This window comes from Ammospiza nelsoni, chromosome 1, assembly GCF_027579445.1.
Source record: "Ammospiza nelsoni isolate bAmmNel1 chromosome 1, bAmmNel1.pri, whole genome shotgun sequence".
Classification (NCBI taxonomy): domain Eukaryota; kingdom Metazoa; phylum Chordata; class Aves; order Passeriformes; family Passerellidae; genus Ammospiza; species Ammospiza nelsoni.
The window spans coordinates 5666709-5683679 of NC_080633.1; the positions used below are offsets into that span (position 1 = coordinate 5666709).

The following is a 16971-nucleotide window of genomic DNA, read 5'->3' on the forward strand; positions in this document are numbered from 1 at the left end:
CAGTTTTTATGACATGAATGTGCCACCTTTGTTCAGCGTCACGGGGGACCAAAAAGTCTCCTTTGACCGTTTTCAGAAACTTTTTAAGATGCTAAAGCTTGAGCTTTTAAATGCAGACTGTTTCCTGTACAAGACAACTAACGAGGAAAGAATAATTACACACACAAAAAAAAAAAAAAAAAAAATCCCAACAAAACCCAAAAAGAAAGAAAAACAAACAAAAACCCAAAGGAAGAAGAGGCTGAAAAATCCTAAAGTCCTTGCACCTTTTTGTCACTAGGTCAGGATTTGCCTCTTAGTGGAACACTGAGTAAAACCTGTTCAGAAAGCTCTTTAATTCCAGCTTCCTTGCCTCTGGCATATAATTAAATCAAAGTAATTCCTAAGTTGCAACCAAATATAAGTAGATGAAACAGTGTTAACCCCAACCACGACTTTATTTTCCTCTACAGAAAGAAATAAACTTCCTTCCCTGTCTGAAAAAGTTTTGAAATAATATAGAAATATTTACCAAAAAAAATCAATTAATAATCCTGGATTTTATAGTAAAAAAGAAATGCAATCTAGATAATTATAAACTAAGGTACAGTATGCATTAGATTTTGCATATTTATACTTATTCATATTTGGCTAAAAGTCCAATGATCTCATTTTACTTTTTAAATAGTGAGGCCTTCTGCCTTGCTATGGGTGAAATACCATTGATACACTCCCTCTCAAGATCCAGGAGACATTTTCAGCCTTCTGTCAAGTCCTTCATCATTTTTATCCATTAGCTATAAAAAAGTTATTGTATAATATAATTAATTAGTTCCCACATTCTTCCCGTTTCTTTGATTTTCCAGCTCTAAATCATCCTCAAAATCCAAAACTGAAAATATTAAAATTCTAAAGACTGAACCAAAAATGGGCTAAATGTGAAAAATTTTGAGAAGTGAGGTAACATCAACAAGACTCAAACAAAGAAAATCCTCCCAACGCTTGAAACACACATGCATGCTTCTCAGATTGTGGTGCTGAAAGGAAAATTGTTCATCATTTACCAGATTGGAAAGTAAAGCAGTAAGTTTTCTCCTTTAGAAAAAATATTTTTAAAATTTAAATATTTTTGCAAAAAAAGTCACACTGATTATACAACATATATATTCACATACATATTATATATATGTCTCCACTGACAGATCTTTGTTTTCCCAAAATTTATTACCTCTAATGGCATAAATAACTTTCTTCTCTAGTGCCTGAAACACTCTTGTGCTGATGTTTCAGGAACACCCATGCAACCATTTAAAATAAATCTTTAGTGCAGCACAGAATCATCCTCGAGGGAGCCACATGAAAATAAAACTTGATTTCTCCCTGTGAGAAGACACAATGTGTCGCTACAAATCCTGCTATGCAATGCTGCTCTTTAATAATTTATTGGAGTCTCTTTGCCCCGGCTAAGCTGACAAATTTAATATGGAAGTGCTGCTCAAGTGTTGAATAAACATGAGCTAAAGTATTTTTCCAAAAAAACAAAACTGCTGCAGAGGAGTGGCACGGGGCAGATTAGTTTTTTTCCATTAATTTATTGACAGCAGCACTATTTTTGGGGCTAGTTTCTTTAGTAAATTAGATAAAATACTACTTAAAACAAGCTTACATTTACCAAATCACCCCTAGATTTCATTTGTTCTACAGCTCCCCATTGAACCTGCAGAGGTGGATGAAACACTGGATCATCAAATTTCAGACTGCTGGAACTTGTGACAAGCAAAATGTAAAAGCAGAAGTTAAAAAAAAAAGATCATCTTATCCATATTTTTACACCTTATGTCATCTCAGTGTGTATCTCTCTTTCCAGGCTTTTAGATTACGAGGAAAACCAGTGTTTGGTTTTTTTGATAATGCTTTGAATGATCTTTCAGTGATCCTTCACTCACATAATATATTTATCTTTTAGCCACTCATAAATATAACTCAAAGCATTGCTGCTTAGTTTCCTTTAAAAAGCCTTGATAAAACTTTGATGAGAGAGTTTTTGAAATCCAAGCCAGCAGATTGCTCCTTTTTGTGTATTTCCAGATGTGTGAGACAGGTATTCCTTTATCAGAGCCATGTGGGCTCTTCCTGTGGCATTCACAATCTCTGAAAAAATCCCTTCACCCAGGATTTTTCTCCTGGGAAGTTGAAAAGCCTCAGAGAAAAAGGAAAACAATTCTTATCTCATTTGCTTCTCCTGTGTTGTGCTTACATGTGGAATGTGTTTGGAGATTGTTTACCCACAGGTGATTGTTCCATTGGATTCTGATGTAAATTGTTTTCACTCTTTGGCCAATCAGTGCCAAACTGCATCAAAGCTCTGGAAAGAGTCACAAGTTTTCATTATTATCTTCTTAGAATTCTGTAAGTATCCTTTCTGTATTCTTTAGTATAGTTTAGTATAGTATTCTTTAATACAGTATAGTATTATAAAGTAATAAATTAGCCTTCTGAGAACATGGAGTCAGATTCATCATTCCTGCCTTCGCCTTGCTGGGCATTCCCAGCAAATACAATATCTTCCCAAGAATATAATACTCAGGTGCCCACTAAAAATATTACTTATTGGAGTTTCTCTTACTTTATTAAGGCTTGCAGACCTCCCCTTTAGATCTCTGCTAGAATTCCTCGTGTCTTATGTTGGAAATGGGTTTGTGTATTCTGAAATGGGTTTGTGTATTCTGTTCCTATCTGACGGGGCAGTTATCTCTGTCCATGGGGCAGTTTTTTCTTTCTCTCTCCCACAGCCAACCCTCCCTGCAGGAGATCTCTGCTGTCCATGGCCACTGAGTGTCCCTGCAGGGCTGATCCAATCCCAGCATCCCATGGGGAGATGCTCCGCCCAGGGGAGGAGCCAAGCATTCCTACCTGGATCCAATCTGAGCCTGGCACAGCACAGCAGCCTTTGCCCCCTGCACTGCCAGAGGAGCAGCTTTCTGCTGCCCTGCATGGCCAGAGGGAGCCCAGGCCCATCTGCAGCAGCCCTGGAGCTGCAGAGGAAAACTCCCCCCTTGTGCAGGATCCCTGCTGCAGCAGAGCCACAGCTGGCACTGCAGGAGGGCTGAGCCCCCCTGGGATGGGGCTGGGACACCCCCTGACACACAGGGGGCAGGGACTGCTCTCACTCTGGCAAGGTTGTTCGGTATCACTGCATTTTTATTTTAATTTTCCTAATAAAAAACTGTTATTCCTACTCCCATATCTTTGCTAGAGAGACCCTTAATTTCAAAATTATAATAATTCAGAGGGAAGGGGTTTGCATTTTCCATTTCAAGGGAGGCTCCTGCCTTCCTCAGCAGACACCTGTCTTTCAAACGAAGACACATTATTAAAAATTTGGATGTTTTGTATTTCCCAGCCTCCTGCAGCCCAAGTGCTTGAAGCAAGCAGTAGAAAACATCTGCTTGTGGTGTGCCAGCTCATTCCCTGGTTCCTCCAGAAAGATGGGGTAATTACCATCTATTCCTGAAAATTTATTGCTTATTTTCTCTCTTCATGGGCTCTTTCACCTCCACCTTAACATAAGACAATGCAAAGAAAGGTTGGGGATAGAAACCTCCTTATTGCCTTCTGTGATAAATGCAAAGAATTCCTCTTTCTTTTCTCTTCTCTTTCTTTTCTCTTCTCTTTCTTTTATCTTTCTTTTCTCCTTCTTTTCTCCTTCTTTTCTCCTTCTACTAATTTAGTACTGGAATCAGACTCTCTCCTCTGGCATCTACTTTTGGTAAGTCTGAAGAAATGTTTCTCATTTCTGTTGTTTGTAAAAATACAAAATAAAAATTCAACACTGCAGCTCCTCATTGGTTCACCTGTTATAAAGACACAAAAAGCAGTTTAATACAAAATACAGCTATGAGATAAGGTTCCCAAATATACACAGCATAAAAATCCCTCAGATAAATGTTAGGCATATTTTTTTTTCTGAATACTTTTATTTCCCATCTGCTCAATGAATGTGATGCACAGATCTGCAGTCACAGCTTAGAGACAACTCCAGGGAAAAGTTACTTAAAAAGGCTCCTGAGAATATCCTGTGCTTTCTCTGGATAAATATGAACCAAAGTGTGTGGATTTTCAAGCATAAATAGTTCCTGAAGTGTGACAGGGAATGTAAGAATTCATTTGGAAGTAAAGACACAGAATGGAAAGAGCAGCTTTTTTATTTTTTCTTTTTGTTTTTTCCCTTTTTTTCTGTTTTTATGCATTACACTTGAACCACAGACATTATGTGGATGGATCCTTTGAAAAATGAGATCTTGGAGGTGACAGCAGTACTACCAAAGAGTAGTACTGAAATCAGTACTTTTATACTGAAATGAACATGTTAATGCAAGAAATACAACTAACATTTTAACAATATTAATGTAATAACACTTCCAATTGTTTCTGCTACTTTGAACATTTTCAGAAGTTTTCTATGACTTAAATTCATGAGTTAAAGGCAGAATCAGAAGGATCCACCCTAAGTGGAACAGAGTGGGGCAGACATGAAATTTCAGGGGGGCATAAATACCACCTAAAAAACCTCTTAAATATAAATACCTACCTACTTAAAAATACCACAAACCATCACTTGTAAAACAGCAAGATTGGACTATTGATTTAATAGTATTAATCAATGCTAAAAGTTGTCTCAGCTGGTAGAAACACTGTTCTTGAACACAATTTCTGCCAACGGAGAGAAATAGAAACATAATATTTGTGAAAAATTGGCAATAATATCTTTTTGTATTATCCTAACAGGGGGGTGATTTTTAAAGGCTGCTAGAATTAGCAATAATATCTTTTTGGATTATACTCACAGGGGGATGATTTTAAAGGCTGTAAGAATGAGAACAGTAGTGGGCAATTTGGGGATTTTTTCACAGTTTTAAGCTGTGCCAGGGGAGGTTTAGGTCGGACATCAGGAGTGTGACAAATGCCAAACACTTGGTTTTTTACAATTTTAAAAGTTTAATAGTAATAAAATGGTTATAAAAATAGTAATACAATTAGAGTAATAATAATTTGGACAATTTTAATTAGGACAATATGAGACAATAGAACCAAAGAGTTACAGGCGTCCGGGTACGTTTTTATGGGCAGCATGAGCCTGAAAAAGGACCAAAGTTAACAAAGAATTAACCCTTAAAAACAATAACCTGTTGCATATTCATACATCTCATACATGATGCATAAATTCCATTCAAACACAGGATTCTGTCTGGTCATCATCAACTTCTTCCTCTGAATCCAACAGCGCCTTTGAGGTGGGAAGAAGTTCATTTCTTCTGATAAGAGGGCAATAAATTCTCTTTCTGTGAAAGATTCAGGTGTCCTGTGGTTGCTATCTCGCTGCGAGTCCTTTCTTTAGAAAAAGTATCCTACATAGCATAGTTTCTATTTTAACATATTTTTTATAACCTAAAACTATATTTAACACACTTACTTAAGGAAATTAATACAGCATTGCTTTCTAACACAACACATATAATATTCATTGTAATATTCGCGAAAAGCCAATCATAAAATACACATTTTTCACAGGAGGAATTTCTTCACAGAGGGTTGATCAGAGATTGGAAGGGGCAGCCCAGGGAGGCGGAGGAGGCACCGTGCCTGGAGGTGCTTGAGGGAACATTGAAGTGCCATGGGCTGTCCCCACAGTGGTGTTCGTTGATAGCTTGGATTCAGTGATCTCAGAGTTTTTTCCCAACCTAAAAAATTCCGAAATTCAGCGATTTTGGGACTCTGGGACTCCAGCGCTGGCCCCGCCCCTCAGGCCTGACCCCGCCCCTCAGCACAGGCCACGCCCTTCGGCAATAGCCACGCCCCTTCTCCGCCCCCCACAGCAACGCCTCGCTTCTCCCGCCCCGCCCCCGTCGCTAGGGGGCGTTCCCCACCGGTCACGCGCCAGGGCGCGGAGTCGAGCCGCGTTCCCGCATCGCTCCGCCGTGTGCAGGCGCTCGGCTCGGCGCTCTGCTGCTCGGGCCTGCGGGAGCGGCGTGCGGGCGCTGCCGGGGGCCGCGGCCGCCTGAGGGCCGGCTCCGCTCGGGTCCGGCGGAGCGCTGCCGGCGCGGCCGCCATGGGGCTGGGCTCCAGCTCCGAGGGCCCCGGCGGCGGCGCCGAGGGATTCCACGTGCACGGGGTGAGGCGGCCGCGGGGAGACGGAGGGAGGGAGGGAGGGAGGGCCGCGAGGGGCGGCGGGCGCTGGGGCGGCTCCGGCGGGGTCGCGCTGCCGCACCCGGTCCGCCCCGGCTCCGGCCGTTGGCTCCGTCCCGGAGCTGCCACGGCGGCAGGGGCGGGGCGGGGCGGCCGCGCCGCTCCCGGGACCCGCGGGAGCTGCAGCGAGCTCGGGGCCGCGACCTGGCGGGAATGGGTGCCGAGCAGCCCGGGGGAACCTGAAATAGTTCGAGAGTAGAGCAGCGATTCTTCCCTCCCTGTTCCCCGCCTTTCCTTCCTGCTCGCCTCCATCTCTCCCTGGTCTCTCTGCTCTTCTTGTTCTCTCTCCCTATTCCCTTCTTCCCTCCTTCCCTGCTCCCTTCCCTGTGGATCCCCACAGCATCACTTCAGGGGGTTAATTCCTTTTCCAGCGGTGTTTCCCCCGTGGCTGCCTCTCCCAGATTCAAGTCTGTTGTAACTCCTCTATTTTAGCAGATGTCTGCACATACAGAGATGTAAATGAATATCTGGAAGTTTAAGGATGGGCAGATAACAGCTGTTTGCTTGAGTTATCCTTTCTTTTAGTGTGTATTTTCTTTCCCTGGAATAAGAATGGGAGTGTTGCTGCCACGTGCTGTTTCCTCTTCATCTGCATTCTGCGTTTCTCAGCATCTGTATAAAGCTGCCTGCTCGCTTTTGATGCAGTTCAGGGCTGGGATAAAAGTTAATACTTCGGCTCCAGCTGTGGTTACAGTGCTCGGTCTTGACTGTTTAAAAATAAAGCATGATTTTTATTCTTATTTTTGCTTTAGAAGCTTTACTGCAGTAACTACGCTATTAAATATATTTTTATAACTTTTATAGGTAGTTCTGCCAGCAAAAGCCCCAATACCAATACAACTTTATCTATTAAAAAAAACTCCCATATGTATATTAAAAAAAGTTTTAAAAATTATATTTATATTTATAATTTTGGTAACACCAGACCAAATATAAGATGTAACTTTCCTAGCAATGAGCTTCCCAGTTTAGGTGGTGCCTGGGTTTTAATTTTTTGCTTAAATTGTGAGGTGGCCCTCAAGAGTCAAATATATCTCAGGTTAAGGGCTGCTGAGTTAACAAAAAAATGAAGTCAAGAGCAAACTGTCAGGGATTCCTTAACACCATCTTGCTTTGTCAGTGCACCTTGAGGTGGGTGGATTTAATGTAATTGCAGAATTTTTGTGGGGTTTTTCCTGGTATGAATGTGTTTTATGAGTGTTCTCTCTAGTGATGGCATCTCTTCTGTGACAGCTTTGGTTCTAGTGAAACTGAGATGTCCCAGCTCATATTTCTTAGGAATCTTTTGTAAGTGGTGGCAGTTTTCTTGACCAGAACTTGTGGGCAGTGTGTGTTTGTGTAAATATTCCTGTTCCAGTGGGCTGGGAATGTGGGAACCCAGCTGTCACTTGTGTTCATGGAAAAATGGCTCTGATGCAAGTGAGGACTCTCACAGTGCTCAGGTTGTGAGAACCACAGGAGAAAATCCTGCAGCAGCACCTTGAAAACCCAAATTTTCTCCAAAGTATTCAGAATTTAATAATTCCAGGCTATGAACTCTGAATCACATTATTTGTGTCTTATATGGGGTTCAAAACCTGCTTTTTACAGCTTGATTTGGATATCTGTTCATAGTTATATAAAAGTAAGAGCCTAATTATGCACTGCTGCTTGAGGGTGGTCATTTGGTGCCTTATCTCTGGCTCAGCTCAAAAGTAAATATTGAATCAAGTGTAAATATTAACACTTTCCCTTATGTAACTGGAGGTCAGTGTGGAATAACAATAAAATCTGTGTTCTGCAGGTTCAGGAGAACTCCCCAGCCCAACAAGGAGGACTGGAGCCTTTCTTTGATTTCATCATTGCCATAGGACACACAAGGCTTGTAAGTCTCAGATGATTTTGTTTTCCACCTCACATGAACTGTGGGCACTGTAGTGATGATGAAAGGTAAAAACCACAACTGTCACAAGCAGAGAAACTTTTCACATTGGACATTAAAAGTAAAGTAAAACTTGCAGAGGTTCAAAGTCTCTTTGGCTAGCCCCAAGTTTGAAGGAAAGGTTTTGTTTATGCCTTTACTCACCTTAACTTCTTAGCAGGTTAACACAATGTTTTTGTTATTGCTCATTTGGACATATTTTCTACCACAAGGTGAATACTGAACTGGTGAGTCAATAGTCAGAGCTCAATGTTTGTTTAAACAAACTTGTTTCAACACTTGATAAAACATGGAAAAGAATCAGTGTGCCTGCTTATACATCTGAGCCCAAGAATTCCTGTGTATTGAGTTATGGGAGAAGAGTTGAGTTTTGGTTTGATGGGGTTTTGGTTGGGGTTTTGTCAGAGCTGTGCCTTGTATGCTCCACCATAACCACATTCAAGCTGAATTCATTAAGTTTGTCTTGGTTTTATGAGAGGAGATGTCTTTTTTGGAAGTGATCATAATAAGGGCAGATTTTTGGGGAAGATCATTTCATTTTCTAACATGACAGAAATGAAGCTGTTCTTTCACAGTCAGTGTGCAGTAACTTTGGAGGGCTGTTGAAGAGGAATGGGGCTCAGAAACATGAAGTGAAATGTTGCTGCTCGTTGTTAAGACTACAGATGGCATCTGATACTGCTGGTGTTATTTAACAGCAGTTGTGAAGGACAGGAATGCCAGTGATGAAATGGAATAACAGGAAGTACTTATGTAAAGGGATGTGTGTTGACAGTACTGGCTGCCTTCTAGTAAAAGAAAATTGAACTGGAAATTGCTGGGATTGTTTGTGAGCCACACAGCCTAAACTTTGATAGTTTTGGCTCTTTGTATACAAATTCTGCCACATGTTAGAGGTGCAACTGGAAATAATGTTAATCCTGCATCTGCTTTACAGAACAAGGAGAACAATATGCTGAAAGACCTGCTGAAGGCAAATGCCGAGAAAGCAGTGAAGCTGGAGGTGTACAACCTCAAAACGATGAAAATCCGAGAGGTGGAGGTGATCCCCAGCAACATGTGGGGAGGCCAAGGCCTCCTTGGGGCCAGCGTGAGGTTCTGCAGCTTCCAGGGAGCCAACGAGCACGTGTGGCACGTTCTGGTGAGCAGCAGAGCTTGGCTGGCTCCTGACTGTCTGTGCAACCTTGTTTTACTGTGTGATGTTTAGTGATGTGCAGTGATGCAGCCACTCAGGGGAAGGGAACACTGTCTTGAAGGTCTGTCTGAGCTGCTTGAGTAGGGACAAGGACAAAAATAACTCCATCCCCAGCAGACCAAACAGTACAGGTGGAAAGGGTTTTTTTCCTTTTATGTTGAAGAATCAATGGCAAAAGTAAAAGGATTCTGGCCTGGTGTCTCTGTGTTGGCTAAACTTCACTGAAATAATTTTGATGTTACAAAAAGCACCACAAATTTATTTTAAAATTAACAGGAAGAGCTGAAAGAGTAGAACTGAATAGGAAAGAATGTTTATGTTTGTGGTTGTTTAAGCAAGTGCATTTTCTCAGCATCTTCAGAGGATGCAATTTTAGATTGGTAACATCTTCTTACTCATCATGTTCTACATCATTCTTACTCATCACGTTCTACAGGATGTCACAGGTAGATGTAGACTATTTGAGAACTTCTTTTTTATCCCGTTTACAAATTGTTCTTTCCCTCCTTGCTCTGGAATTAGTGCTTTTTGATCTTGCTGGTTTCTCCTGCTGGGGGTGCAGATGACTCGTGTCATTCTTTCACAGGACGTGGAGCCTTCGTCTCCTGCAGCTCTGGCTGGTCTCCAGCCTTACACTGACTACGTTGTTGGATCTGATCAGATTCTGCAGGAGGTAGGGTGCACGTTCCTTCCAGCAGGCAGTGGTTGTCTTTGTGCCTGCCCAGTGTTTATTGTTTTGTATAAATCTCTTCAAACACATGGGGGTGGCAGTGAGGGATTTTGGAGGGTTGATGTTTATGGCAGAAGCTTTATTGTTAAGGTAAACATTATCTTTCTTTTTAGTCTGACAATAAAAAAAATTTGCCACTTAAGATCAAACTACATTGGTGATTTTTCTATCTCTGAGTGTTTAATATCTCACATTGAGTAAATAAGTATGTAAAATGTTGACTTGCACATATGGGTTTATTAACTACTACTTTCTGGTTTTTTTTTTCCTAGTCAGAGGATTTCTTTTCCCTGATTGAGTCCCACGAGGGGAAGCCTCTGAAGCTGATGGTTTATAACACTGAGGCAGATTCCATCCGAGAGGTGGTTGTGACTCCCAATGGAGCTTGGGGTGGAGAAGGAAGGTACTGATCTCTCTTGGTGACAGGTTTGACACTTGCTGTAAATGAGCTCCTATTAGGAGTATTACTGCTATCAGTTATTGGTGTTTCCATGTTAAGCCTTGTTTCCTCACACTTGTCACCCAAAACTGTTAATCTTTACATTAAAAAAAATCAGCTTAGAATTAGGAATTGGGCACATTCAGGATCTAATCCTGCCCAAGTTGAATCAAATGGCAGAACTCCTGTTTGAGTTCCCCATTAGCAGATTCTTTATCTGCATTCTCATAGTCAAAACATTCAGCTAAAGCAAGAACAAAACCCACATCTGGTCAGATTAAATATTTTGTAAAGATATAAAATAGTTCACTGAAAGCTAAGCAGTGCATGTCTCAGAGTTGATTGCAGAGCATTCCTTGAGTACTCTTAAGTGGAAATTCTTGCAGGTAGGTATTTCCTGCTATAGATAAAAGACATCAACTATTCTTGTTTTAAAAAGTTAAAATTTAAAATAATAGCTTTGTTAAGAGCCCCTTTTTGTGTTTTGATTTTTTTTCTCTTGTACAGTTTAGGATGTGGTATTGGATATGGCTATTTGCACAGAATTCCAACGCAGTCCACGACATCAAAGAAAAAGCCAGAAAGCAAATCAGCTTCACCCTCACCAGAAACTGGAACTCCTCTGCCATCCACTAATGGTTACACAGAGGTAGGAAAAAAATAAATTCCAATCTCTGCCACATGCTCTGGAGTTTCAAAATTTTCTGCTGCTTGGGACAGTGGTAATACATAATGTTTGAGTACAGCATTCAAGTTTATTGAATGAAATGCAGTTGGGTGAAGGGAAGGGGAGAGCAGGTCCCAGATCAACAGTGGCAGCTGATATAAATTCTTGCCAGATATTTTCTCCCTATTTTCAAGTATTGCATCCTACAGCTGTGCCAGTCAATGGGCATCATGTTAGAACACCTACTTCACTAGGAGAAAGATAGATACACCTCCAGGAACCAAGTTCTGAGAACAGACTGGCTTTAAAAGGCTGAGCTGGAACATGTCCTGAGTGGTGTTTGTCTTTCAGTTTCAGCATCACAGCTTCTCTCCACTGGTGCATGTGGGGACAGGCAGGATGCTTTCATGGGAGGGTTGGGGACAGATGAAGCTTTTGATGTAAAACACTGTTTTTACTTCTTGCTGTCTTGTTCCAGACTCCATTGTTGGCACCTACCTCTCAGAATGACAGCTCTGAAGCAGTTCTGAACTTGGATCATTCCACAGAGCAGGAAATGAGTGCTTACTCACCAGAAAGCTCCCTTTCTCCTCCTCCCCCTCTCCAGAGAGTTATGGATCCAGGTATGTTTTCTTGGGTGCTTTTTTTCACCAATTCTTTAGAGTACATCTAAATAAATTAATATGGTCTTAAACAAGCTAGAGATTTAAACTCAGAACTGTGAGCACTGGTGGTGGTTTTCCTTGAGGTTTTTGATTTCCCTGGATTTCAAAGCTGTAGAGTTTAGCTACCAGGTAAGTTAAAGTTATTTGCCTTGAGTAAGAAGGGTACTTCACTGACTTCAGTCTGGATTGAACATGTCCTTTTGAATCTAGAATTTTGTGTTGCATCTAACTAATACTTGCTTTCTCCTTCAGGATTTCTAGATATGTCTGGAATTTCAGCTTCTGAGTTCACAAGCTTAACAGAAGTGTCCAACCTATCCTCATCTGCCCCCTTCAACATGCCAGCAGCAGGAGCTTCTGTAGGCTCTGAAACATTAATGCCAAAGAGTGAAGCCTCTGCTTATTTTGGTAAGTGCAGTCATTATTTCCTTTGGGTCTTGTTTCTGGAATGGCACCAACTCATGCTTGCTTAACATCATCACAGTTTTTGGAAACAGGCAGATTTTAATAAAAATCAGCAAAAATGGGATGGAAAAAGTAGTAGAAATCAGGTTTAGAAATGGAAAAATTGAATGTGCTTTTCCTTAAGCTTATAGCATGTGGGTCTCTTTCTTTAAATGAAAATGCTGAGGCACCGTCTGTTAGCCTGCTATGTTTTGGATTTTTACCAACTCTCTCCATTTCCCAGAAAACTCCTCAGCTTTGGACCCTGAAGGTTTAACCCCATATCCTGAAGGATCAGGCAAGCAGCCCTCCCTGGATGACCTCCTGCCTTCAATTCCATCTTTACCTTCTCTTGATCTTCCTCATGACATTTCTTCAAAAACAACACTAGGAACTGATGCTGATAACCAGGAGCCCAAGGTGCTTGTGAACAGCATGGAGAGCTCCCTACCCACTGCTCCAGACACACCACAGCATGAAACAGCAAGTGAGCAGAAAGGAGAAGCAGCTGCACAAGAGCCTGAGTGAAATGGACCCTGCTGCTGTTTACAGACTGCTGAATATTTTTCTGATCTTGAAAGAATTACAGTTACTCTATTTTGTTAGTGTAGACAATACTAGAAAAGAAATCACATGAAGTACATGGCCTGTTGTCTTTTCTAATCACTGTTTAATGGATTGATCTATGTTCAGAATTTGAATGCTGTCCAAAATCACCCAATCAATAGAGAAATTGATGCAGAAACAAGTTAGACACTGGCAGAATGTCAAGTTCATGAATTCAGATTTGCCTAAAAGTGCTCCTGAATGTATTTACAAAGGCACTGTGCCTGAAGAGTGACACTTAGTGATGATTTTTATCAGTATGTTTGATGGCATTAAAAATATTTATAGTTTTGATTTGTTAGAAAGCTTTTCTAATGGTACATATTGGTTAGACTGTTCTTGTGACTTGCAAGGCATTTTTACACTAAGATACTTTTACTTACTACTCTAGTACTCTTACTAGATTCTTCCTTTTCTTGGTTTAATTCCCTTCTCTGCAACTGTCCTTTGTGTACCTTCTTTATCCCTACTTGGGCAGGAAAGAAATACTGTGGGATTTGAAATTGCAGTCTCAAATGGGACAAAGCCATGGTGGTGGCTCCTGTCGTTCACTTCTGCTCTTGAGTGGACCAGGTGGGGGCCTTGCAGTTAAATAAACAGGGGGGGAATGATGGTGGTTACTTGAAATAAATTGAAGATGATTTTAAAGTAGGGGTGATGAATCTTTTTGCTGAAGATTGAATGTCTTGGCTGCTGTAGCTTTCCTTTGTGCTTTTCTATTTACTCATTGCTATTGTTATACAAATTATTTTAAGTTTAAAACAGGGCTGTTGTGCAGCACCAGTAATTGGTTTTTGTAGCCTTTTTTTGTTTGCATTTGTCTCCAAATCACTTCTGAATGTAAGGGCAAGCATGACATAAACAATGGAAGACATGGATGGTTTTATAATCCTCAGGGCAGTGATTTATCATGAATTTCAAAGCTGCTGATGGGCAATAATGGAGCTACTGCAGTGAAAACCCTTTGTAAGTGAAGAGAGTGGGGTACAAGGCTGGTGTGTGTTTAGGCTATAAACTAAAGTACACTTATTTAGCACAATATTGCCTGGTTTAGTTTTCCCTGCCCTGGCTCCTGCTCTGTTTCTGCACTGTCAGCAAGTGACACTGGTGCTGATGTAGGGGGGACTCAGGGTCCCACAGCTTTACCTGTGACAGCTCAGCTTCAGCCAAAGGGTGCAGGCAAACTCACAGCACATGAGGGCTTCAGATGAGTCCACCCCGACAAAAAAAATGTCTCTGATCTGTTGTTAGTCTGAAATACTGCAAGCACAGTAGTTCTGAACAGGATTGACAAAGTACCTGTTACTTTAAAGAATGTATTGAGCTCTAACTAAAAACAGTAGAATTGACAGTGCATTCTAGTCTGCTAAAGGGTCTGTTAATTGTGGGCCAGTTTTATTTCCCATGTTGCTAAAATAAATTTCCTATTTTGTTCCCTCAGCTGAATGTTACAAGGGTGAACAGCCAAACACTAAAAATAAATGTAATTTAAACTATAATTTAAACTATTCCTAGGCTTGTTTGATCTTGGAGCCTGATGCCTAAGACACTTAGGTGGTGTTTTATTCACGTTGTTTATTTAGGACTGTTTCTAGTCCTTTATCGTTCTCAAAAATGGCCATGAGATGGCAATAGCTTATTTAATTGACTCTGTACCATAAACACCTTTTAGAAATCTAAGAGCAGGGAATGTCAAAACTCATGCTAGATTTCAAATGTCACCATAATAAATGGGTTAAACTTACTTCAGTCTGTGTCCAGCCTCTGTGTGTTATGTTAACTGGCTCTGGGAAGGGGTTTGGAAAACCAAGTAGTTAAACCTTGAGCCAGAGAATGTTGTGTTCTCCAAACCTGAAACATGATCATTCAAATGCTAAATGAGGTGAAGAGTTGGAGCTTCTCATCAAATTTCTTTTCTCTTACCAACTTGGATATTCCCTCACAGCTGCAAGTGGAGAGTACTCCTGTTTGTGGGTGCGAAGTGAGAAAAGTGACTGAAATTTTAGTTTCAAAATAAAAAGAATGGGAGAAGCACCTGAGGGTGGCTGGATTCAGAGCCAATACCAAACAGCCACTCAGGCTGCTGCTGTCACAAAGATGTTTCCAGGTAAGCAGGAGCTGGATGTGACCTTTCTCCCACTGTGTGAACTTTGAGAGCTCTTCTGCAGACACAAGGAGGATTATCTGGGCAGCATCAGAAGGGTAGAACAAAGGCAGGAGGAGAAGGAGGTCACCTCAGATGGCACAGCAGCAGGGTGGTTTGCATGGCCAGACACAACAGGATGAGCTGCCAGCCCTGAGCTGCTCCCTAGAATTAGCAGCTGAGCCTGAGGACACAGGCCTGGCAGGCATTAAATCCACAGAGGCTCCCAGCAGCTCAAGCATTGGAGTGAGGATTAGGCAAAGCCCATCTCCCCTGAGCCCTGCTCCTGCCAGTGCCACAGCACCCAGGCATGGCTGATGGGGTGAGCCAGGAGGAACCTCTGAGTCCCAGCATCTCCTCCCACCTCTGCTCAACAAAGGCCACAGAGAGCTGGCCAAGCTCTGCCCCAGCTGAGGCTGACCAGATCCATGGGAACTTTCCACAGCATAACCCTGTATAGGAATGATTGTAACCCCCCAAGATCATGATAAGGAAATAGAGATAAACACACAAATCTCATGATTAACAGCAATATGGATGCTGAACTTGAACGAGAGAATGTGGATGTGTTTATTGTCTTTAAGTTAAGCCTACTAGTAGAATTATTTTAAGACCAAATTCAGGCATTGATGATTTAATTTTTCCTCTTAACCTTCCACAACAGGCCTGACAATCTACTGAAGTTCCTGCTGGACTGCTCTAGGCTCTGTGCAGAGGCTGCTCAGTCACACTTGGCAGCGGAAATACTGCAGGAAAATGGATCTCTGCAATGCTGAGCACAGATCACACCACTCACACAACTGGTGGGCTCATGTACTTCCACATGCATTCTCCATCTTCCCCCAAAACTGAGCAAGGATTTTCACCTCCAAGCAGTAACACAAAAACAGGCTCTTAAGAGAAAGCAAGTTACTCATTGCATTGATTAGCATGGTCCATTTCCTGGGCACTGCCACACAACTTCCTTCTTGGCTTTTGCCTTAAGCAAATACTTAACTGGCATTGCTTCTGCTGTAGCAGAATTTCAACTGCTTGCTCAAAGTTACATTTCTAAGCTACAATACGTAATTAATATGTGTCACAGGCACATATTTCTTTTATGAAAAATCCTTTCCTTAGGATTTTTCCTCCTAAGAAGCCTCAGGAACAACAGGTAGATCTTTGATTAACCCATGTTGGTTGTTTCTAATTAATGGCCAATCACAGTGAGCTGGCTCAGACAGAGAGTCCGAGCCACAAGCCTTTGTTATCACTCTTTCCTATTCTATTCTTAGCTAGCCTTCTGATGAAATCCTTTCTTCTATTCTTTTAGTATAGTTTTAATGTAATATATATCATAAAATAATAAATCAGCCTTCTGAAACATGGAGTCAGATCCTCATCTCTTCCCTCATTCTAAGACCCCTGTGAACACAGAGACAAATATGTAATTATTACATATGTAATTAATATGTAATGAAGCATTCAGAGTCCCCCAAAAAAGACATCTAGAATAGTGTCACAGTATCCTCAAGACAGAGATCAGACATGTCCCACCCAGGCTCTAGTCAGCACATCTCCTCTGCATGGTGTTTGCACAGCTCTGGACAGAAAAACCTCCACTGTAGTACAGGGAGCTCTTTCAATCAATCACTTTCCTGTTAAGTGTGTGTGTGCTCCCAGCAGCTCTGTGATCCAGCTGGGAAGTGACTTTTCCTGCCTCTGTTCAGGAGCCAGCACCACATCCACAGTGTAAGAGCATGTGCTTAAAGACTGATTCTAAATGTCATGTTAAATAAATTTCTAGGGATAAAGTTTAAATCAAACAGGACCTCTGTGAAAGGAAAAATCATCCCTTGGTGTAATGTCCCTAAACCAGTAACTGCCCTGCCAGCCCCTGGCTGCCCCTCTCCTGGACAATCCAACAAATAAATCCTAAGACCAAGAGGCAGAACTA

General features: G+C 41.5%; 1 protein-coding gene across 1 annotated transcript; it reads left to right on the forward strand.

The window, feature by feature from the left end:
• The first annotated feature begins 6006 nt into the window (after window positions 1-6006).
• On the forward strand, window positions 6007-14636 carry GORASP1 (golgi reassembly stacking protein 1). Its single transcript, XM_059483292.1, has 9 exons — window positions 6007-6151; window positions 8009-8089; window positions 9084-9287; window positions 9928-10014; window positions 10344-10474; window positions 11018-11159; window positions 11656-11800; window positions 12095-12250; window positions 12531-14636. Exons 1-9 carry the CDS (start codon window positions 6089-6091, stop codon window positions 12812-12814), a joined length of 1293 nt encoding a protein of 430 aa, XP_059339275.1. The 5' UTR covers window positions 6007-6088; the 3' UTR covers window positions 12815-14636.
• Window positions 14637-16971: the final 2335 nt, after the last annotated feature.

Bases quoted from the DNA above. Each gene is read 5' to 3' on its own strand.
- GORASP1 (XM_059483292.1), top strand. From the start codon at position 6,089: ATGGGGCTGGGCTCCAGCTCCGAGGGCCCCGGCGGCGGCGCCGAGGGA. The intron at 10,015-10,343 runs GTAGGGTGCACG...TTTTTTTCCTAG, and splicing joins CTGATCAGATTCTGCAGGAG to TCAGAGGATTTCTTTTCCCT. The intron at 12,251-12,530 runs GTAAGTGCAGTC...TCCATTTCCCAG, and splicing joins TGAAGCCTCTGCTTATTTTG to AAAACTCCTCAGCTTTGGAC.